General features: G+C 38.2%; 4 protein-coding genes and 1 pseudogene across 4 annotated transcripts; 4 read left to right on the top strand and 1 right to left on the bottom strand.

Moving 5' to 3' along the window:
* Positions 1-2,424: 2,424 nt before the first annotated feature.
* LOC148930314 (uncharacterized) lies at positions 2,425-2,988 on the top strand. Its single transcript, XM_089066423.1, has one exon. It carries the CDS (start codon positions 2,425-2,427, stop codon positions 2,986-2,988), a length of 564 nt encoding a protein of 187 aa, XP_088922549.1.
* Positions 2,989-4,337: 1,349 nt separating this feature from the next.
* LOC125210896 (lipoyl synthase 2, mitochondrial) lies at positions 4,338-6,772 on the top strand. Its single transcript, XM_048110526.2, has 4 exons — positions 4,338-4,833; positions 5,189-5,400; positions 5,507-5,886; positions 6,310-6,772. The coding sequence occupies exons 1-4, from the start codon at positions 4,382-4,384 to the stop codon at positions 6,415-6,417; spliced, it is 1,152 nt and encodes a 383-aa protein (XP_047966483.2). The 5' UTR covers positions 4,338-4,381; the 3' UTR covers positions 6,418-6,772.
* A 1,224-nt stretch (positions 6,773-7,996) lies between these two features.
* Positions 7,997-9,002, top strand: LOC125215869 (uncharacterized). Its single transcript, XM_048117445.2, has one exon. It carries the CDS (start codon positions 8,157-8,159, stop codon positions 8,865-8,867), a length of 711 nt encoding a protein of 236 aa, XP_047973402.2. The 5' UTR covers positions 7,997-8,156; the 3' UTR covers positions 8,868-9,002.
* A 1,531-nt stretch (positions 9,003-10,533) lies between these two features.
* On the bottom strand, positions 10,534-13,237 carry LOC125212957 (uncharacterized). Its single transcript, XM_048113268.2, has 2 exons — positions 12,473-13,237; positions 10,534-10,822 (listed from the first exon to the last, which is right to left on the bottom strand). The coding sequence occupies exons 1-2, from the start codon at positions 12,746-12,748 to the stop codon at positions 10,688-10,690; spliced, it is 411 nt and encodes a 136-aa protein (XP_047969225.1). The 5' UTR covers positions 12,749-13,237; the 3' UTR covers positions 10,534-10,687.
* A 5,668-nt stretch (positions 13,238-18,905) lies between these two features.
* On the top strand, positions 18,906-22,090 carry LOC148930313 (uncharacterized; annotated as a pseudogene).
* The last annotated feature ends 2,632 nt before the right edge of the window (positions 22,091-24,722 follow it).

Raw genomic sequence — 24,722 nt, 5'->3', positions numbered from 1 at the left:
AATGTCCACTCACGCCGGTCCATGCTTAAGACCAGCAACGAGCACTTTGATGTTAATGCTATTTGCGTCAAATAGCTCGAATTTTATTTGTGGTCCAACCTCATAGTGGTTACTGTTGGGGTTTGTATACTAAAAGATGCTTCGAGCGTACATGCCTTTGTACAGTCAGCTTGTGCATGTATACGAGAAACGCCGCGTCCACTTGTTTACCTATTTATGAGAATAAATAATATAATATAAATGGTTTATTATTGAAATATGATAAACAAGTCTAAGGCTTTTTACTAAGAAGGTCAAGTAGGGAAATTCGATGAATCTCCTCATGAGTTTTCCAGTAGGGGACTTGGCCAGATCTAGTAAGAAGAAAAACGTATTCACAACCTAGATAGGCTTTGGCTACCTATTGGAACGGTTGCGGTGTTTGTGATAATTCTCTCTTACCTAAGATGAGATTAGTAACACCGGTGTGGTAAAGCACTGAAAGGATCTAATCCGAAATGTATTCTTTATTGCTATCTACTGAAAGAATATATTTCAAGAAAGTTTAGTATTTTCTAGTCTATGATATTAATATCAATATTGTTTATTCAATCAAACGCCACTTTGACTTATTAATATGTGAGAGTTTGTACGTAACTCAAGTTCATGATATCTTGGGTGGTAGTAATTGAATAACATGAAGGTATTGGAATATTACTTCATAGAATTCGCGTGCCCAATGTGGTATGATTAAATCCCTAAAAGGGTGATCCCCAATGAGGTGTTTGAAAGAGGAATTTATTATTCAGAAAACTGCGCAGTTGAAATTTATTCCACGAATAATAAATAAAGTTTCAAACTAGAAAAACTCTTTGGAGAATTAATTTAATTCTAGTCACATAGCAGACAAAAGAATTAAATTGATGGATCAAGATAATCTTAAACGCGGGAAATATTATAAAATAAAATGGACCCAAGTTATTTGTAATTTGGTGATTTAAGTGGGAGTGCAATATTATTCTTTAATGGAACAAAATAATATTCCATTGATAATATATTAAATCATGGGTCATTTGATTTAATTAGCAATTTATCTAATGGGTGAGCCCAACACTTAAGTCATTCCATGGATCCTCTTACTAGCCCAATAAGGTCCACTATAAATATTGAATGAAAGGGAAACCCTAGCACACAATCCAAGACAACACAAAACCCTAACCCTAGTGCCTAGAAATCGGCGCCTCCTTCCTCTTCCTCTTGGTCTCGATTTTCGAGCCATAGTTGTGGGAGAATTAGGGTTTTGATTATTGTTCTTGATCTATCCTAATTCATAGGATTAGATCTAGACAATTTGGTGTTTGTATTGGTTTTCCCTAGATCTATTCAAAGTTATTTAATTGGTTTTCTAAGATCCGCCCACACGGATGGAGAATCAAGGACGAGGAAATAGTACGGAAGATTCGTGGTCGATAAACCAAGGATCTCCGGGTGGTGCAGCTAGCAACGTCAATCCAATGATGGATTATGAGGTAACAATCGAATCTACATCGAATATGCATGATTATGTGTTTATTTGATGTTATATCTATAGATCTATGTTAATTGCATGAAATTGGAGTCGAATGCATAATCAACTAAATAGATCTGTTCTAGGACCTGTTTGGTTTCCGTGTCTTCCGCTGCGGTAGTCCCAACAATTACAGTGCATGACGTGGAACCACACTACAAACACATGATTTTATTAAATATATTAAAATATAATTAAGAGCATCAGCAGCGGCGGACGTCCGCTGGGCGTCGGACCGGTGTGCCCGACATCCGTCACGGACGTTCGCCATTGGGCGAGGAAGGGACGGACACGGACGTCCGGTGCGGACACGGGAGTTCCGCAGTGCTGGTGCGACGTCCGCCGCGATGGGAAGTCCGCCGTTGTGGCATGCGGACGGACGTCCGAGGCGGACGTCCGATACAAAATTTAATTTTATACATATTTTTGTTCAAACTCTATATATACGGCTCGTTGAAATTCATTTCATTCGCACCACTTGTGTTAACAAGTTTCTCTCTCTACGTTTCTTTTATATTATTATAATGGCAAGTGGTAGTGGAAGTGGCAGTGGCAGTGGTAGTGGTAGCGGTCCTAGTGATTGGCGCCAGATCGTTAAGGATGAGCTGCGTGCCGTTACGTCTAGGGAGATAAATCGGGCGTTACAATCGGCCATGCAGCAGCAACAACAGCCGGCGGTACCTCGACCCATCCATCGTCGAACTCTGTACCTCAGGACCGCATCGCTGCACACCATCGGTTGTACGCGGACTACTTTTCTCTAGAGCCGCAGTTTGGGGGCAACTTATTCCGCCGGCGTTTTAGAATGAGTCGTCCACTGTTTCTTCGTATTTTTGGCGCTTTAGAGCGTCGATACGAATATTTCAGGATGAGAGAAGATGCGGTTGGTAAACCCGGCCACATGCCCATTCAGAAGTGCACGGCAGCAATCAGGCAGCTGGCATACGGAGGTACGACCAACATGTTCGACGAGTAACTCCACATCGGCGAGTCGACTGCCCGCCCGCGAATGTCTGGAGTTTTTTTGTGAAGGCGTTAGGGAGATATTCGGGGATACCTATCTTCGGAAGCCTAACCCCCAAGACTGTCAGGATCTGATGACTATGCAAGGGGCTCAGCACGGGTTTTCGGCAATGTTGGGCAGCATAGACTGTATGCATTGGGAATGGAAGAACTGCCCCTTCGTCTGGAAAGGGTTGTACACAACCGGTTTCAAGAGAAAGCATCCCACGACTGTCCTTGAGGCGGTAGCTGACTACCGACTGTGGATTTGGCATGCATACTTTGGAGTAGCCGGTTCGAACAACGACATCAATGTCCTGCAGTCGTCCCCTCTTTTCAACGACCAAGAACTTGGTGTTGGTCCGGCTGTCAGTTTCGTCGTCAACGACAACCAGCACAACATGTGCTACTATTTGGCGGATGAGATTTATCCTATGTGATCCGTCTTCGTGAAGACGATCAGATGCGCAACAGAAGATAAGAAGAAATACTTTGCGAGTCGTCAGGAGGCAGCGTGCAAGGATGTGGAGCGGGCATTTGGTGTGTTCCAGAGTCGATGGCCGATAGTGAAGGGTCCATCGCGGTTGTGGCATATGGACTACATCGCTGATGTCATGTACGCATGTATTATCATGCACAAAATGATTGTCGAAGATGAAAGTGAAGCACTGACTGATTGGGCCAGTGACGATGATGATGGTGTTGGTCCAAGCCACGGTGTGGCCACCCCCAGTGGACGTATGGGGGTACCCCATGAAGGGGCCAATCGGGTGCGTGCGTTGCCGACATGCGCCAACGACAAGCCAATATTCGACTCCAGAACGATTTAATTGAAGAGCTATGGTTGCGTCGGGGTCATCGTTGATATGTTCATGAGTGTAATTTGATTAAGTTGTTTTTTTTTATCTAATGAAATTATTTTGCACTTTGTTTAATTCCGTATTCGGGCCGAAATTTAATACTCCATCCGTCCCACAAAAGATGTCACACTTGTGGGACGGCACGAGATTTTAGGAGGTTTTGTTTTGTGTGTTAAATGGAGAGAGAAAATATAATATTTATATTCATGTGAGAGAGAACTTTTACCCAAAAGGGAAATGTGACATCTTTTGTGGGACAAACTAAAAAGGAAAGTGTGACATCTTTTGTGGGACGGAGGGAGTACTGTACATTGTTTAATTCCGTAAATTGTTTAATTTGATGAATTTGTAAAATTTTTTAATTGCGGGAAGTCCGCGCGGGAAGGCTATGGGATGTCCGGCATTTTGCAGTGGGAAGTCCTTATGACGTGACAGTGCTGTGAAGGCTATGGGAGGTCCTTATGACGTGGCAGGAGATGTTTTTGGGAAGTCTATCGGGAAGGCTATGGGAAGTCTATCCCCACTAGGGATGCTCTAAGACAATATAATTCACTAGACGAACGAGGACGCAAATTCTAGTTCGAGAGTCATCACCGACGTCCCATCTTAAGGTGCACCACCTCAATTATCAGAAGTTATGTGTCATTAATACGCATGATTCTCTTCGTGAAGAACAAACTCATGACCGTCTCTGACAAGATTTCATCGAAGAAATTTGGTTATACACATTTCAAAAGAATTTAGTTATTCATTTTAATTCTGTAAATGACGAAAATTTAAAATATAGAATTAGACAATAATAAAAATGAACTATGATCTGATTTAGGTTGAAAAGTTAATATATTAGGAGTAGTAAATAGCTGTAAATTGATTTTTAATTACAGAAACAATTAAATTTAAAATGAAAAATAAAAAAAGAGGCTATCCCAAATTCAACCACCCAACAGGAAAAGAGAGAGGAAGTTGAAGCAGAATGAATTCCATTGCAACTCGATCCCTCAAATCCAAATCCACCAAATTCGCGCTCTCTCGATTCACCCAATTTTTCTCCACAACCGCGCCTCCGCCATCTCCGCCGCAATCCGATTTCCAGAACTACCCCCACACCCTCGATGGCCTGCGCCGCAGGCTCCACGATGAATCGCCGTCGCTGGGCGATTTCATCAAGCTTCAATCCGACAACAGCTATTCGGTGGAGGTAGGCACGAAGAAGAAGCCGCTGCCAAAGCCTAAATGGATGAAGGAATCGATCCCCGGTGGTGACAAGTACACGCACATTAAGAAGAAATTGAGGGAATTGAAGTTGCACACTGTTTGCGAGGAGGCCAAGTGCCCTAATTTGGGGGAATGCTGGTCTGGGGGAGAAACGGGGACTGCTACTGCCACGATTATGATTCTCGGTGACACATGTACTCGTGGATGCAGGTGATGATTCAATTTCAATTGGTTATTTATTTATTTTTTATTTGGTTTGGATGGAATTATTGATTTGGTTTTGATTGCTCTGAGTTTTGATTTTTGTGTGATTAATGACGAACATTGTATATATAAATAGGCTTTTAGCTGTCTGTGTGAGCACTCTGGGAGAAGGGACAAGCATTTTTGAACAAATCAATGAATTCAACTCAAATTATATGGGAATCTCTTTAGTTATGGATCAGTAGCTGTCTAGAATCTCTGATAGATAGTTTGATTTTGTTATCTAAACCAATTTTAATGCATAGTGTAACTATTGTGAGTTGAAAAGAATTCGATCTTATTGGCTTGCTCGTGTCTTCAGATTTTGCAATGTAAAGACATCGCGCACTCCGCCTCCTCCTGACCCTAATGAGCCCCAAAATGTGGCCGAGGCGATAGCTTCGTGGGGTTTGGAGTATGTCGTGATTACTAGTGTTGACCGGGATGATTTGCCTGATCAAGGAAGCGGTCATTTTGCGGAGACAGTGCAAAAGTTGAAGATTCTGAAGCCATCAATGCTTATAGAAGCCTTGGGTAAGATTTAGTTATTCGAGTTTGATGCAGTTGATTAAATTTTGATGAAACAATAGAGTTACCATATTGGATCGTGAAAGTTGAATGTGTTGCTCTCAAACTGTAGTTCCTGATTTCCGAGGAGATGAGGGCTGTGTAGAGAAAGTCGCCACATCCGGATTGGATGTTTTTGCACATAACATTGAAACTGTGGAGGAGCTCCAGAGTGCAGTTCGTGATCACCGTGCAAACTTTAAGCAATCTCTGGATGTTCTGGTGAAGGCAAAAGAATATGCTCCACAGGGGACACTCACGAAAACTTCTATAATGTTAGGGTGCGGAGAAACACCTGACCAAGTAGTGAAAACCATGGAAAAAGTGAGGGCAGCTGGTGTCGATGTCATGACATTCGGTCAGTACATGAGACCATCAAAGCGGCACATGCCAGTATCAGAGTATATAACCCCGGAGGCTTTTGAGAAGTATAGGCTTATGGGCATGGAAATGGTTTGTTGCTCATCTCTGTTTATCATCCAATTCATTTCCTTATGGTTCCTTGAATGCTAACATGCTACTTCAGCTCCTTTTCTTTGATTAATATCCACCTTATATTTGTTTGTGATGGAATTGTGTTAATTAGGAATGAGAAGTACTAAAATCGACCTTAGTGTTGATCCCCGCCTTTCTGGGGTGGTGATTTCCTTCGATCCCTTGTCCTAGGCAGCCGTATACTTCAATGCTCCTGCATGACTCTATTCAGTTACTCAAAACAAATTGTTTATATAACTATTGTCTGATTTAGAATCCTGCACTTCCTATGGGACTAATTTACATGAATTGGAAATCGTACTAGAATTTGCTGATATTAGATAGAAGCCCTTGAATACTACTGCGTTGTGATCATACATTGATGTTTGTTGGTTGTGGCAGGGATTCCGGTACGTGGCATCTGGCCCCATGGTTAGGTCCTCGTACAAGGCAGGCGAATTCTATATCAAATCCATGATAGAATCTGACCGAGCAGCCTCTTCTAACTAGCACTGGACATATCTGATGATCGTTCTTGAAAAAACTCTTGGCTCAGTTTCACGATCTCGATGCATTTTACTGTTTTGGGAGAGATCTTCATGGCCTCGGCCACTTCTTTCAGCAGCTCCCTTTCATCCATTAATCAGGTTGGATGTCCAGCTGCAGTTTCTGCCAGCTTTTCATACTAACAAATGGAATGTTTGTTCTTTATAGTTTTTGTATATCAATTTTTCTTTTTCTTTTTTTGATTTAAATTAGCATATTTGCAGAATTCATGATTTGGCCTTGCCATGATGATGCAAGGAACGATATTGCAAGAATAACTGTTGTCTCGTTTGCTTAAATATTCACATTCTTAGATAAACTGCAGTTTCTTGTCTCGATATGAACATTTTTGGGTTCAAAAATCTTTTTTACAAAATGTAGTGATGTCCATTTTTCAATTATTTATTCACGTGGAAGCTTTTTTTTTTTTTTACTTTTGAGCATTCAAACATATGAAGTATCTTTAGACTTGTAGTATTAAGAACCAATGGTAAATGCACAATTAAAATGGTGCTAAATTGCCACATAATAAGATTAGATTAATAAACTTAAGTGTAAATGATTAAATATTAATGTTTATATTTCTTACTATATCTTATGAAAATGGACACTTTTTTTTAAATGACGTGATTTTTAATCATGGTTTTTGAATAAATTAAATTGATTTGTATATACTCTTTGTACCATTCGTTTTCTTGATTCTATTTGTCTTTATTTTTTTATTTGTTCTTGCTTCAATTTTCTCATTAGTTATAAATTACTATAATTATTTTATAGCTTCAATAAAACTAATAAATCAATATACAAACCTGCATTTTATCATTGTAAGGAAAATAATAATAAAACATTCGTTAAAGTTGAACCGAAAATGATAAGCAAAACGATCTATGGCTCCAAAAATTTTGTAGTATAATTATTTCGATATACTATGTAATTATAAATGCTTGTGGACATGAAGGAAAGTAAAACTTCAAGTTGTTTTTAACATTACCGAAAATGTTATAAAAATGCGAAATGTAAAATCTTATTGCGTACGATTCGACTAGAGATATTTAATCTCAGTGGAAAAAATTAGGACCAAAATCCATATTCATATTATTACATGCTCATTCTTAAAAATTGAAGCATAAAGTTCTAGACATCTCAACGGTATTACCAATTTACCATTAATGAACCGATTCTTACCTCTAAATCATTAATTGGATCCCCTATTCTCATTCAATTCTCAAATAATGCACAATTAAATAGCCCATTAATCATTCAAAAGCTAATCATCCGACTTTGACTTTTCATAATCTTACAAATTTATAATCCAAGCACCAATCTTCATCAATTAGAGTAAGTAACTACATAAATCACTTCTCCACTTATTAAGAAATAAATCAATAACCAATAAATCAACTTTGACCTCCCATTATGTTATGCTAACACATATCTATTCATTTATAACACCCAAATAATTAGTGTGGATAAATGATGGTGGGATGTGGGCTACATAGAACATGCAAATTCATGAAAAAGGTGAAAGAGCTCAATATTATTAGAACACAAGCACGCGGGAACACACACACACACACACACTACTCTCTACTTTTTAGCACACTAATCTCTGTCTCTCATTCATCACCTCTCTTCTCAATTTCAAAGTTGCCTTTTTTTTTGGGGGGGGGGGTGTTTCTAGAAGTTTCTTCCTCTAGATCGAAATGGGCTGCTGTCTCAGCGCCGGCAGCCACAATCGAGAGGCGGAGAACCGCCGCTCCATCGACGGAGAGCCGCCGACGTCTCCGCGGGCAATTCTCGAAGTCGAAACCGTGAAGGAGGTGCTGCTAGAGACGCCCGTTGCTCTGAAATCCGACGGCGAGAAGCTCAAACCGAAATCGCCGGAAAATCAAGAATCGTCGGCGGAATTCCGGCCGCCGCCGGTGATCGCCGGGAGCCGCGACGCGCCGGGAAATGACGCCGGAGACACGGCGTCGGAGATCACCGAGCTGTCGGAGATTGGGAGCTACAGCGAGAGCCTGTCGGCGGCGGCGGCGGCGGCCGCCGATGAAGACGGCGTGGTTGATCAGCGGCCGCCGCCGAGGAAGCGGAGGGCGAATGGCGGGGGGAGAGGGAGGAGAGAAAGGGTGGTGGGAAGGAGATTGGCGGCTCCGACGCCGGAGAAGAGGGGGCCGGTGGCGCCGGTGAGGGCGGTGCGGGGGCGGGCGGGGGCGGAGGGAAATGGCAATGGTGATGGGAATTTGAACGGGAAGAATGTTGCGGAGGGTTATGGGAGGTCTCCGGGGAGACAGAAGGAGGTGGGGCCGCCGCAGCCACCACGGAAGGAGAGTGATGAGAAGACTCCGGCGGCGGAGGAGGAAGCTGAGACGCTTGAAAATCCTGTTGTTTCATTGGAATGCTTTATCTTTTTATGATGGATTTTTTTAGCCATAATTTTATGACTTTTGAAATGACATCGTTTTCCTCTCTGATTGTTGTAAACAAAAGTTAAAATATCTTAATATTGTAAATTTTGGTTTAACATTGAAGAAAAGTGATTATTGAGTTTAGTTTATATCTTTATGATACGCACGTAGTACCTTCGTTTGATTTACAAATAAGTACTCCACAATAGACACAATAAGTGATTTACCCTCTTTGTCTATTAGTCTTAAAAGTCTCATTTCTTTCTAACGTAAACTTTAAGAAATACTTCCTTCGTCCCATAAAGATTGTCTAATTTTTCTATTTCCGTCCGTCTTACAAAGTTTGGCCCATTTCACTTTTATCATTTTTGATAGTGGACCTCATATTCCACCAACTCATTCCTACTCACATTTTATTATAAAACTAATACTTTAAAAGTAAGACTCACATTCCACCCACTTTTTCAACTCACTTTTCATTATATATCTTAAAACCCGTGCGGATCAAAGTGGGACTATCTTTGTGGGACGGAGAGAGTATTAAGAAAAATAGATGAGAAAAGTTAGTGAAATATGTGTTATATTTTTATACTCACTTCGTCCGGTCCCTATTCATTTTACTATAAATGGTAATAGGGGTTATCACATTCCACTAAGGCACTAACTCATTTCACTTACATTTCATTTAAAATTAATGGCGGACATGGAGTATTAGTTTTAAATAAAATACTCCCTTCGTCCCAAGGAAGATGACCCTTTTCTTGGACGGTACGAGAATTTATGCAACTTTATTTTGTGTGTAAATTGCAGAGAGTAAAATAAGAGAAAAGAAATAAAGTAGAGAAAAAGTGTTTTCATTTTTAGTAATGAGTCATCTTGGTTGGGTCAAACCAAAAAAAGGAAAGTGAATCATTTTTAATGGGACGAAGGGAGTATGAGTGAAATGAATTAGCAAATGTAAGACCTAGTTCTCATTATACTTAAAAAGATTTCAAATTGACTCAAATGAAAAAATGAGACTTCTAATCTAGACAGAAAGAATATAATTTTATTTTTATAATAAAATGATATACTCCGTATTTCATACTTATGTAATCTGAAAGGGTATGAAATCAACCAAAGTAAAATGTCATATGAATTCACAAAAAGAGAAATAAGAGATTCGAAATAAACCAAAGTAAAATGAGAAAAAAGATATCGAAGCCCAACTGCTTTACTTTTTTTATTCTTTTATACCAACAAAAGGTAAAAGACAAGAATTGTTGACCAAAGGAAAATATACTATGGAAGCAGTAAAAAGTGTCTTGTGATTCGGTATCTATCTCCATTGAGATTTGTGAATTTTTGGACAAAACCATTGGAATCTTATTCTTTCCAATATAAACTATGCTATGATTTTGTTCAATACTAAAATTTAGGACCAGATCACAAAACATCATAACAACATGCCGGATTTAAGAACACATACATAACTGCAGATGCAGTAAAGGTTTATTCTCATCAAATCCTCCTATTTTCATAATTAATTTCCTAGTAGTATTTTCTTTTATTAATACTATAAGATAGTAATTTATACTAGTAATTAGTTTTTTTAATAAAATCTCATGTGGTTGTTCACTTTCAAGCATATATATGACTGATATAATAAAGTTATAAAGCACTAAAAAAAAAGTGGTAAAAAACCAAGAAACCATTTCAAGGATGATTCAAATCGAGATACAAACTATACAATAAACAAGAACATCCATAACCTATGCTATCAAATCCTCAAAAAACACTTCTTTCACTTATTATTCATCACAAATCTCAAGGCCGGCCTCGGGAACATTCTACAACGACGTATAGGCAGGCCGGGAGATGCGTTCGGGAGGGCATGGTGCAGGGGCAGGTGCCGGGTGAGCGATGAAAGTAGGCATCCTTTCACCTGGCATCAACACTGACACTCCCTTTAAATATACAGTCATCTGCTCATTCAAACAAGTAGCCACATTTCAACTCTCAATGATAAATCATAAGCACAATGAGAAAACTACAAGCAAAACTAGAGGCAATTTCAAGCCATGAACGATGCTAAGAACAACGAACGCACACAATTGGTAGCAAAATTTGCAGCACGAAGAAGCAATGAGTCGAACATCAAGCAGAATGGGATGCACATCATTCATAACTTGCGCAACATATAGGAGACAACAAACGAAGTAGGTCACGAGCCCAAGTTTCTCCCTTCTCTTAATTTTCCGGGTTGTCACTTCCCATGGTTGCTAAATCTTATTATCTATTAGTATAAAGAGTTATGAATGTGGTGATCAAGATTCTGATAATTGAAGGAATCCAAAAGCTAAAGATATGATTTTTTAAGCTGAGAATTGTTCTTGGACAAAAACCACATGCTAGTAACAAACAAGGGTCCCATGATCATGAATCAATTCAACCAAAAACCATGAAAAGCAGATACATATACACTATAATGTCTCATGCTGGTGTTGTACAGAGTTTCACTTCAAAATTGTACAATTCAAACAAAAGCCAAAGTATAAAAATCGAATCTTTTAAGAAAGATAACGATCACAACAACGTTAATGCATTTTTTGAACTAACATGGCTGCATAAGCATGTGCCGCAGGTCGACTCAGAGAGACATGCACTCACAACAAAAATTCACAGATAGAGTGATATGACATGATGTGCCTAAAGCTCAAATTTTTCGAGACAATCATGTTCTTCCACATAAAGAAAAGCCCATCATTTGCCATCATACAAGAGAGTTTTTCTTCAAGTGAGGATCATTGCAGTGGGTGTGATGATAATTAACCTCAAAAGTCCTATCAAATATGCTGTAAAGTTGAAAACTCCGTAGTTCTAAAAGTCCTCAATGTATAATATATTTGTAACACCATATCAAATAAAGTTTGATACTATAACTTAATTTGCAAGCCAACTTGAATAGTCCAATTTGAATGCGATTTGTATGGCTTTTTTTATTCTAATGGAGAATAAATAAGGGCCCTGATTGTAACAATCTTGTCTAACTTTGGTTTTGATCTTCACAACAAAATCCCTTATATAAAGGTGATATCTTTTTAACTTTAACATTCTACAATAAAGTACTACACCTAATTACTCGAGAATAAATCACTATTTGTGAAAGTAAACAACAACAGCTGATTAGTTCAACTGTGATGATTTGTTATCAACAACAACTTGCAAGAGAAAAGTAAATAACTGCCACCACTTTCCAAAAGGAGTTGATTTCTGCGCATTCAACTGATTGTTTCTTAATTCTTAGGAGGGAAAGAGCCGATTTTTTTTGTGAGCTATTGCACCTAAAGAAGTGGCCTTACCCCCAAACGCAATTTATAATAAATAAATTAAAATTAAAATCAATATCAATGTCAAGTAGTACTACCATACTGTGATAAATTGGCCGTCTTGGCATTTTGGATTCTACTTGATTAATGAATTATACTTTCATAAAAAAAATGAAAAAAAATCGTCAAATTAAGAATTAGGTAACAATGGTTTCTTGAACTCATCCTTTACTTAGTTGGGATTACTCATAAAATAAAAGGAAAAAACAGACAATTTCCATGAACAAGATAGAAAAAAGATTGTACCTTTGGAGAAGGATAGTCCATCTTTCTCAAATTTACACCTCCATCAAGGTCTCTGCCGCCGCCCGCGGCGGCTTCCGACGATCTTGGGCGGAGAAACCTCTCAAAAATAGCCATCACAAGAAACATGGAAATGAGAATAGCAGTGGCAACGAACCCAAACGACACCGCATTCACAGAGTTGTCAAAGCTCCTCCACTGATCCTCCCTCTCCACTCCGCCGCTCACCGCCGCCGTCGGCGCCGGCGCCGCCACTTCACCGAAGGTCGGCCTCCCCATTGCAGAAATACTATCCCTCAAAACCCAGAAAAATTAAGAAAGAAAGCACACAACCCGCATTGCCAAGATTGGATTTTTATTCATTTTGTATCGCTTCAACGATGGAGAAATGGGGCATTTGAGTTTCTTGAATGGTAGGCGACAAGAAACAGAAAAGACCCAGTTTTAATAATGCGTTGGTTAATGGAGAAGAATTAGCATTTAGCACATAAATGCATTTGGAATTCAAAGGGAGCAGAGAGGGAAAAATGGAGGAGTCGATGAGGAAATGGTGGTGGTGAGCTTCAAATTTCGATGCTAATTGAAAAATCCACTAAATTCCAAAGGGGTTCGGCATTTTCTTCACTCTTCACGGACTTCGAAAATTGATCGAGAGAGAGAGAGAGAGGTGTTGGAGCTCTGCAGCTCTGTTGACGGAAACCAAGGTGGTGGAGACAACACCATTTGTTTGTTTATTTGCTTGGATTTATAATCTTTTGAATATTACTCCCTCTGTTAAAATTCTGCACTAGAATTGTTACTCCATAGAATAAAAAATGAGACATTTATTTATAAAGATGTTAAAATAACAAAATGAGAGTTTTAATTACGAAATATTTTAAGAGAAATGAATATTTGGGTTCTTGGGCTGATGATAACCAGTCCCATAGTTTTTCTTCGTAAAAGAATTGATTTTGTGTACTTACATATGATATATTCATTCCTCCAGGAGTCACTCTTATTATGGACACATATTTTAAAAATGTAAATAATTATGGATTGAAAAAGGTAATGAAATATGAAATTCAATTTTTATATTAATTTTATAATAAAATGTGAGTGAAGTGAGTTAGTGGAATGTGACACCAATTTACCATTTATGGTAAGTGTGACTCTTATTATGAGACAGACTAAAATGTCAAAGTGTGACTCTTATTATGAGATGGTGGGAGTAATCAATCTACGAGCTACTTCGCCCTTTTCTCGTTTAATTTTCGAATTTCTTATCTCATAATACAATCTTAAGCCTAATTAATGTGAAGATGTCGTTTTTCTTTAACACAGGTTGTGGTGGTTCGAGACCTATGCAGGGGCGGATCTACACTAATTAGAAGTGGGGCAATTGCTCCACCTCATATTTTCATGTTCATGTATATATTGTATATTTTACTATTTATTTATTTCTTTCAATTTTTTACTAAATGCCCCTCCTCAAATTCTTAAAATTTCATCATATGTAAATTTGTCCCTCTCCCTACAAATTTCTGGCTCCGCCCCTAGAGCTAAGAGTAAGAGATGATTATGAGTAATTCATTAACTCTTGTGTAAGTCAAGATGAATCGTGACCCGTGAATTTCCTTAAAACATGTATCCATTGCATCTGTTTTTTTTTCTTCTAATGATCGACAATTCGACATTATCAATTAATATGACGATTCATATGGTTAATTAATGTACCATAGAAACAAGTATACATCAACATAATTAATGATATGATTCTTAGCATGTGAAATGAATATTTTTGCTATAATATAAGACACACGAGAAACGTTTAAAAGGATCGCATATTCCTACCATCATTTTTCATTTGTACTCATTGTTTTTAGGTGTACCTGTACTATATATATAGGGCCATTTGATTGTATATTCATTTTCAAATAATGCAATTTTAAAAATGTTGTACATGGAATAATTAGGATTGTGTCTAGGTCAAATGATTTGTGAATATTGACATGACATCTCATAGATTAAGTGCATGGAGATGTTTTTTCGTGGAAAAAAAGGTAATTTCATTTCTATAATTTAAAGTTATTTTGTAATATTTGAACGGAGGTTGGGATTTTAAAATGCGCGGCTAGCTCAAGTTATATTTGTATATTTCAAAATTAGTTAGCAATTTTAGACACATTTTTAAATGTCAAATGTGTCTAGGTCAAATTATTTCAGTAGAAATACTTAGTAAAATGTGTACGTCATTACGTAATAAGTAATTAAATATAATAATTAACTGAGGCAAAATCTCTCGTGCGTTTTCAAGTTTAATTAGTAGAGCAATTATGTGATTATTACGTAATAAGTACTTAAATAGTACTAGTAATAATCAACCGAGGCAAAATCCAGATTTGTGATTAATAAGGTGATTACGATAATTATTAATTAAATACTAATTAAATAAATAATAATTTGAAATAGAGTTGTCCAAGCGATGACGAATAAGTGGTGCCGTCTGTGTAGGCTGTAGTATTATTTGTGGGTTTTCTATTTTAAATAGATTAATCACCAAAATAATCAAGTTATTTATTAATTATTATTGTCTAACGAAAGAAAGAATAAATATAACAGTGTGTAAAAAAAAAAACTGAAATCACTGTAAGATATGGATCATTCCTCTTGCAACTAATTAGTTTTGAATCTTTTGATGGAACATATGAATTTTTATCATTGCTCAACTATATATTTGAACTGAAACATAAAAAAAATATTAATCCAACAATATGTTTGGGCCGTATATCCAACCAATTAGAAAAAAAAAATTAAATCTTCTAAAGTTCATCTTAAAGAATTTGAGTGAGGGTGTTGATAAATTATGGGTGAGAAAAAAAACTGAAAACCGAATATCCAAACTAAATCAAACCGAAATTTTGAAATTCGGTTTTAAAAATACAAAAATTTCGATTTTTTGGTTCGGTTCGAGAAAAAAAATAACCGAAAAATCGAATTATATTTTAAATATAATATTATATAATATGTATTATATATATTCTATTAATTTCGATTTTTCGGTTTTTCGGTTCGGTTCGGTTTGGATTTTGAACTAAATTCGATTTTTCGGGTTTGGCAAAAAATCGAACTGAAACCCGAATGCTCACCCTTATGATAAATACTATAAAAATAAATAAATTTAATATTATCTCACAAGGGTAGTGATAAAATGCAAACTTATATATGATACAAACGCAAAACTCCGCAACACAGCTTCAACACTGTTTCAATATAATATCAATAGTGTAAACTTTCAAGATTTTAATGTCAACATAGTATCAACACAATATCAACAGAGCATCAATCATTGACTACCGTTGAAATTCTATTGACATTTTCCTGTTGATGTTTTTTTGTGATCTGTTGACATTTTTCAATGGTCCAAATCATAATTTTGAATTTGTACAATATTTAGAGTTTTCATTTGATCACATTCCTATCTCACAATGTATAAGAGCATCTTTAATGGTGGCTAGCGGGTTGGCTAGTGAAAGTGCAAGTTTTCGGTGTTGTGTTAAATTAGAGGTGCGTCCAACTGATCAGGATAAATCTCAACCTAGCTGAGTCATTGGCACGATGACCGGAACCTGGTATCAAATAAATTCCTCAACCCACTTCTACTGGCTAGTATAGTGGAGGTAAGGGTCGAATCCTAAAGAGATGGACACGTTCGGGTAATTGCGGTGATAATCTAGGAGGTTATGGTTAGCTACCACGCTTTTGGGTTGAGATTCCACCTAGACGGAAATTAAAGATGGTACCCTACTGACTAGTGGGCGTGAGAGTGACTGACATGTGGTTGTGTACGTGAAAGTAGAGGACAAGGTATCTCAGAGGCATGTAGAAAGTAGACAGTTGCTAAATGAGGAAATTAGAGCAGCAGGGTATATTTGGTGGCTGGGTGGCTACTCTAACAGATCTGGAGGGTACAAACTTAAAGTAAGGTACAAAAGTAAAAAGTAACTAAAAAGCAAAAGTGGTCCAAAGTAAAAGTGGGTTGTGATGTTTTCTTCCTCAACAAGTATCAACAGAAATTACATGAACTCAAACTCCATAGATGAACACAGATTCTCAACTTCAAACACAAGATCATCGATTAAAAAGCTTAAATTTAAAGATTAACGGCTAAACTGCAGATCACTCCTACTGGCTAACATGCAAGGTGGTGATGACAACGCAAAACAGGAAAATCATGCACGAAAACTTAAACTGAAACATGAACTTGAAATTCCGATCAACGACTCCAGATTTAGCCTACTCAAACGAAAACATGCGTAAACACTTAGAAAATAAAAGCGATAACTAGATCTAACTTTCCTAGGCAGAATGAAGCAGATTCAAACCAAAGAGAGATGCGAAAAACAAACTTCATAATTAAAACGTTTGGATCTTAAAGAAATACTTCAAAGGAAACAAGATTAAAGTTTGCAACAAATCCAACGAAGAAAGCTAGTAAAAGTTAAACTAGGAAGCGATTAAAGATTGTTTATGCCACTCCGGGCGATGAAACTACTACTGCTATGAGACAAATTGGTTGGAACGGTGATGATGACTCTCCGGTGGAGGTCTGGACTTCAGGTGACCATGGTTGTGGCGAGGAACGAGAAGAACGTGGATAATGCTGAAGGAACTGATCTTTGAGAGAGAATTCTAACTAAGTGTAGTGGTTGGACTTTCAAACTCGGAACTCTTTTCTCTCTCTCCAATTGGCTTCTTTTATTGGGAGGCTTGCCCTTGCTTTTAGGGTAGACTTCCTTCGCGAATTGACTTTTCTGTCCTTGTTTATGGTTGATCATCTCAGCCATTCTTCTTCTCCGTCTCGAGCCTTTTCTCTGGCATGCATCCTGGTCAGTATTGCACCCTTCTAGCGCTCTTTTCACCTGCATCGTCCGAACTGTCTCCTTTATCCTGCACACTTAAGCAACTGTTTTGCAGATAATACATGCAAATCACGACATATTGACCAGTAACCAAGGCTTAGACTAAAACTTATCAACTAGCCGATTCTCGGGCGCTACCGGTCCGCTAGCCGACCATTGGGACCGGCGAGCGGCGTTTCGGCGAGCCGATCGGCTAGCCCACACCGACTCCCGGGTGTTGGCCGATGGGCTAGCCGATCCGCTGGCCACCATTGTAAGCGCCCGATCGGCTAGCGATCGGCCAGCGCCATTTTTTATTTTCGAAAATCTATATATACGCGATCTGCACGTTAGTTTCATTTGCACCATTTATTTTAACGAATTTCTCTCTCTCTTAATTTCTTTACAAAAGCAATAATGCGAAATGGAGAACAACAATTAATTTAGAATGAAACTATATATAGATTCCTACTATCAATTATTAACAATGGAATCGCTTATTTCACTGACCATGATAGCTCAAGGGGGGTGATTTTCTATTATTTCAATTGATGTGTATACATATATATCTCTTAAACATTATAGATTTTCCCCCAAAGTAATGGGAAAAAACCATTATATAAAATTTATAAATATGTTGAAATTGCTTAACCTTTACATAAAAAAACATGATAATATCCACTTATTTATTACATTTCATATATAGTTTCCTCTATCAATGTATAATATGATTATTTTTGTGTTGTCTACTAAGGATGCGATATTTTTGCATTTTTTTTTGGGCTAACTGCCTTAAAAGTCACGAACTTTCTCCAAATTCCGGTTTTTCCCACAACCTATAAAATTGGCGTGTAAAGTCACGAACTTTGCATTTAGTCGCCGATTTCCCATGATGGTTTTTCCGGTCAAAGAGTGAGCTGACGTGTATCTTTTAATTGACGTGGCGGCTGACTTGGTCAATAATTATTGACTGTGCAACGAAAATTACACAATAAAATTACAAAATAAAATTTAATACTTTACAAAATGTAAATTCAGTAAATACAAATAATTTACAATGTAATTTTACAAGCAAAATTAACCTAACCTCAATTCACCCTCAAATTCTCAAACCCTAAAAATTGCATATCCGAAATCTCTCTCTCTAAAGCAGCACACCGACGACGAGACGAGCTGTGCGTGAGTCCCCTCTTTGGTCGACGAGCAAGACCACGACGAGTCCATAGGCTTACCTGCAACGGCGACGAGCAGTGCGTAAGGATTCTTCGACATGGAGATGTGGCCGGGTTTATTCCCGGACAAGCCGAATCCGAACCCGTAAGTGAATCTTTGCCCTTTTTACTACAAAACGTTGGTTGGTCCCCACTTTGCATTATTTAAATTATCTTGAGCATGCTTTGCATCGATTTTGATTAAATTTAGGGTTCGGCGGTGGTCCCCAGTTAGCATCAATTTTGTTTAAAATTCTTGGTCCCCACTTGCATTATTGTTTAAATTCGTTGCCCCCCCTCCCCCATCTGGTTCTGTTTTTTTGACTTTTTCCAATAATTTTTCAGTAAGCCTTTTCTCCTTCGGATTTACCATGGAGGGAAATTCATTCCAGATGGGAAGTTTTGCGAGAAATACATAGGTGGGGAAGTATGGGAAGGCATTGGGTTTGATCCAGATAGATTTGGTTACTTCGACCTAGTGGAGGAACTGAACAAACTAGGTTTAGACAGTTGGGATAGACTTAGCTTCAAGAGAAAATAGGGAGTGCAGCAAATTGATATAAAAGGTGATACGGAGGTGATGTTAATGCCGAAGTTTCTAACCACAGTTAAAACTCAAGTATGTGATGTGTATGTTGTTGGTGGGAAGAAGGGTGGCCTAGAGCAAATTGTTGAAGATAAATCCGTGGGTAGGGGAGACACTATGGGTGATGAAGCTGTTAAGCATCGAGTGGTTGAGTTTGAGTCAGTGAGAAAGGCTAATGTTGAGTATGTGAATAAGAGCAAGTGTAACACAAAGAGTAGAAAGGAAACAACTTCAAAGGCTGGCAAGTTCAAATCAGTTTCCACCCAAAATACTGTGGAAAAGAATGTTGAAAGCAGTGTGAAGAAAAGTTTGTTCCAGTCTTCCCAGAAGTCAGTGTTTAAAAGTGTGGGTAAGGGTGTGAGAGCTAGGAATTCTGCATCTAAGGATGTGGATGAGAATGTGGGAGCTAGTAAATCTACATCTAAGGATGTGGGTGAGAATGTGGGAGCTAGACCTGATGAGAGTGTGGGAGATAAGCCTGATCAAAGTATTGGAGTTGGTATGGGATATGATAGTGAGGATGATGGGAGTTATATACCATCTTCTGAAGATGAGGAAACTGATGATGACATGGAGGCTGAGGAATTAGTGTCAGAGGATGAGGAATACACACAAGGAAGGAAGAAAGCAAAAGAAAATAAGGAGAAAGAGTTTGTTGTTACTGATGACATGTTCTATGGCCTAGTCAGTGGTGGGCAAATAAGTGACTATGTGTCTGAATATGAGAATTCAGAAGAAGGTGATATCTACTCTAGCTCAACTGATTCTCAAGATGAAGGGAGAAGAAAGATGCAAAGACATGCCAAAGTGATGTATGATCCAAGATGTGATCATAAGCATTTAAAATTGTGTATTGGAATGGGATTTATTGATGGTTTTCAAGCCAGAGATGCTCTGACAGACAATGCAGTTGAAAATGGTTGGGAGATCCACTTCAAGAGAGCAAATAGGAAGGCATTTGAGGCAGGTTGCAAAAGTCCTTGTAAATGGTTCTGTTCTGGGAGTGTTGTGAGTAAAACGGGTTGTGTAGTAATTAAGAAACTGGAACCAGAGCACACATGTCCTAGGGCTATGAGAAACAAGATTGTGGCATCTAATTGGATTGCCAGAAAATACTTGCATGTGTTTAGGCTTAGACCAGAGTTAAGTTGCAAGGAATTAGGTAAGGACTTGATGCAGCGGTTTGCATTTGATGCAACTAAGTGGAGGTTATACCATTCGAAGAGAAAGACAATTGAGATGCTGATGGGAACAGTGGAAGATCATTATGCAAAGCTGAGGAGTTATATGTTGGAGTTGGGTAGGTCTGACAAAGAAGGGCGGTTTGAATTACATGTGGATGTGGGTGTTGTATTTAAGGCTGTGTACATTGGTTTTAGTGGTCTAAGAAAGGGTTTCAAGGAGGGCTGTAGACAGTTGTTTGGTCTGGATGGTGCTTTCCTTAAGACATATCTTGGTGGGATATTGTTAACTGCTGTAGGAACTGATGGCAACAATCAAATGTATCCCATTGCTTGGGCAGTGGTTGAGGCTGAGAATGAAGTTTGTTGGGCTTGGTTCATTAATATTCTTGCTGAAGAGTTGGCATTGGGTGAAGGAGTAGGAATTACCATTATCAGTGATCAGCAAAAGGAATATACTATGCTAACTTATTAATTTATGCCAGTTATATGTATGTTTTATTTGGAATTGTTGTCTAATTTGTTATGTTTTCACTTACAATGTTGTTTGATAGGGACTTGAGAATGCAGTTCAGAATCTACTTCCATTTGCAGAGCATAGAAACTGTGCAAGGCATATCTATGCTAACTGGAAAAAAACCCACAAAGGTCCACTTTTGAAGCAGCTTTTCTGGAGGCTGGTTAGATGTACTTATATGGAAGAGTATGAGATTGCATGCAGAGAGCTAGAGAAGGAAGATGGACAGGCTTTTGCTGATTTAATGGACAAAAACCCAAGCAGATTCTGTAAGGCTTTTCTAACACCTGTACAATGCTCTGATGCTATTCTTAACAATGTCTATGAATGTTTCAACTCCTATATTCTGGAGGCTAGGAGTAAACATGTAGTAGACATGCTTGAGGAAATGCGAACCACACTCATGGAGAGACTTTATAGAAAGAGTGTAGAAATGGAGATTGCTTGGAGTAGTTCTACTGTGTGTCCAAAAGTGAGGAAAAAAATTGAAGCTATGATTTATGAAAGCAGAAGTTGTACCACCATTCTTGCAATTGGGGGGAAATTTGAAGTTAGCCACTTTGAGGATAGGTTTGTAGTGACTCCTTCCACAAGGCAGTGTGGTTGTAGGAAATGAGATTTGACTGGAATTCCTTGCCTTCATGCATGTGCTGTTATTCACTTCCTCAAGCAGAATGTTGATGATTATGTCCATGAATACTTCTCATTGAGCAAGTATAAGGTTGCTTATGGATATGGGTTGCCAGCGTTAAATTGGGAGAAATTATGGCCAGTTGCTGAGGGGTACCCGGTTGTACCTCCACCTGTGAAAAAGATGCCCGGTATGCCCAAGAAGGTAAGAAGGAGGGATCCATTCGAGAAGGATCCAACTAGGCCTAATAGAATGAGAAAGATATGTGTAATGACATGCCAGAAGTGTTTCCAAGAAGGCCACAACTCTAAAACTTGCAAAAACGATCCAGTTGAAGTCCAACCTAAACCAAAGGTATTAAACTCTAGTTTTAATTGTACAACTATATTTTATCTCTATATATTATTACTAGCATTGCAATTACTCAATTTATAGGCCAAGATGGGAAGGCCTCGCAAGACACCATCTAATGCCGAAAATGGTACCATTGCTATTACGGGGAGAGCTGGAAGAAGGGGGGGCCGTGGAGGAGGCCGTGGTGGAGGACGTGCTGGAGGAGGTTCTGGAGGAGGTGATGGCTCAATCCTCACGCAGCAAAGCAACAACAATGGTTGAAGATGTTGAATGTGTGGAAGAAAACAATGTTTTTTTGTGAGCACCAAACTATGTCTTAACAATGTGTTTTGTGAGCACCAAACTATATGTGGTTGGGTACTAAATTATGTGTAGACAGTGTGTTTTGTGGCAGCAAACTATGATCAATTCAATTGTGTGTTTTGTGGCAGCTTCCCCTTTCTATTATATTTCTTCTTCTTTGTTGGACAAGAACTCTTAATGTACCATAGCATCCTGGTTAAATTTGAACTCATAACTCAACGCATTCATAGGGAAAAATAATTACTCAATGTTGTAACAAAGAGACAGAGTAACAATAAGTTATATTTGAACTCACTAATCAATGCATTCATAGGAGAAAAATCACTACAATATTATTGTTTCCGTAGTGTATTACATTGGAGTTCAACTTGTATAGTCTACTACAATCATTGGTTCTATTAGATAAGCTACGTCAGTATCCAAATGACGACACATAAAATGCAAATGACAACCTTCAAATTCCGGTTTTGACTATGTAAATCTGCGACAACACCTTGGAGTGCTTCAACTTCAGCGGTTTTGGAACGGACACTCTCATCAAGTGCATCCTGCATAGCAACTTTATCTCTCAACGCTCTTTGCATGTTGTCCCTATCCATCTTCAATTTCTTAAAAAAGTACTCTTGATTCGGTGACAACGATGGATCAATCCAACGAAAGAATTTGCAATCGTCCTCCTTCCATACTTGGCAACGATAGAAGCGTCGTCCGGGATTGGCATCCGTATTTGATGTCACCACATCGGCTTCAAGACCATGATCACAGATCACTGCCTCAAACCTCGGCTAAGTCATTCTGCTCGAAGACCGCGAAGACGTGGACATCCTACACCAAAAACACAATCATGAACTATTATACTCATTGCACATTCAAAATCGGGAAAGAAGTTTATTCAATTTTAAACCCAGCCATGGACATCCTAAACCCAACCACAAATCGAGAAGAAGTTTATTCAATCCAGAAACGACAAATTGAACCCAAAACCAACAGAACCCTAAATCGCATATTCAAAATTCAGGGTTTCAAATCTGATGTCTCAAAAATCGGAATTTCAAGCCCTAAAATTGAAGCTATGATCTTACCTTGTTAACAAATGGTAATGAATTGATATTGCCCACGAGATTACGGGTGAAGCGTGCGCCACAGAGGGAAGAAAAATCTCGATTGAAGTGGGTGAATCGCGATTTAGGATGATTCAATTTTCATGTTTGATTTGGGAATATAAACCAAATTTTGGACTTAGGGATGAAACGACGTCGTTTTAGGTGTTTAAAACGACGTCGTTCTTAGAATTTCCGATGATATCCATGTCAGCTTTCAGGCATGCCACATAGGACACTTATTTACCGGAAAACACAGGGTCGGGTCAAAATGGGAGATACCATCAACCCGGCAAAGTTCGTGACTTTACACGCCAATTTTATAGGTTGTGGGAAAAACCGGAATTTGGAGAAAGTTCGTAACTTTTAAAGCAGTTACCCCTTTTTTTTTTTTAATTTGAGGTGTCGATTAATATCATTAGAGCAAGTAATTTAGAATTGACTTTGATTTTTTAACCATTATAATTTTGGGTCAAGAAAACCAACCAAATGGGTTGAGCCATTCTAAATGGGCGTAAGGATCGGCCTCATTAAATACCTTTTTTAATTTTTTAAATATGCAAATGTGTATATTTATTTCAAAATACTCCACAGAAAAAGATATGCAAATGTTTTATCATTTCCTTTAAATATTTCATTATTTATTACATAAACCATGTTTTAGACGATTGGCTAGAATATGTAGTCACGAAAATTCTGTAAATAAATAAAAATATTTAGCTGAAAATATCTTCTACCTTTGGCGGAATCCTAATGCTAGCCGCAACTTTTAGATGTGATCGGTGAAATATTTAATTTTGGCTTATGTGCCAATTTTCCACGGCGAAATTTTCCGATCTTGACGTGGAAATGTCAAATAAGTTCACAACTACGTTTAACTACATAATACATGAACGTTTTTTTTTCTTCAAGTTTCCTTCCAATTATAGCAAAAAATGCATCACCAAAAAGGGTGATATATACTACATGAACTTATTTGACATTTAAACATAGTTTTAACGGTGTGCCACATCAATTAAATCAGTAGCGGATCCAAAATTCATAAACGGAGGGGGCGAAATATATATTGGTAGGTTGGTTTAGGACGAAAATGATAATCCTTTTCGATTTTCGGGGGCGACGTCGGGGCAAACGGAGGGGACGGACATGGTAATTTTACGTCCGGATAAGAGGAAATTAGTCGCACGGAGGGGGCGACCGACCCCTCCTGCCCCCACTAAATCCGCCAGTGATTAAAATTCGATCAAAATTTGAACGATTGGGTGCGTTGGAACATTCTTTCAACCCATTAAGTTGATGATTTTACGGACAACAACGTGTAACGATTGCGAAAAATATCATATTTCGTCCAAAGTTGGTGGTTTTAATTATCCCTAAATAAAACCTTATATTGCAGGCTTTGCATTATCAATCGTTTCTTTATCCATATTAGAATTTGCCATAGACATGTTAGTAAACCAAATTCATAACGCGTGATGCATGAAGTAGTA

This window comes from Salvia hispanica, chromosome 3, assembly GCF_029641045.1.
Source record: "Salvia hispanica isolate PSC_SH4W2 chromosome 3, Shi_PSC_v1, whole genome shotgun sequence".
NCBI classification, from domain to species: Eukaryota; Viridiplantae; Streptophyta; class Magnoliopsida; order Lamiales; family Lamiaceae; genus Salvia; species Salvia hispanica.
Note: the sequence above shows the minus strand (reverse complement) of the source record. Positions and strands in the feature narration are given on the sequence as shown.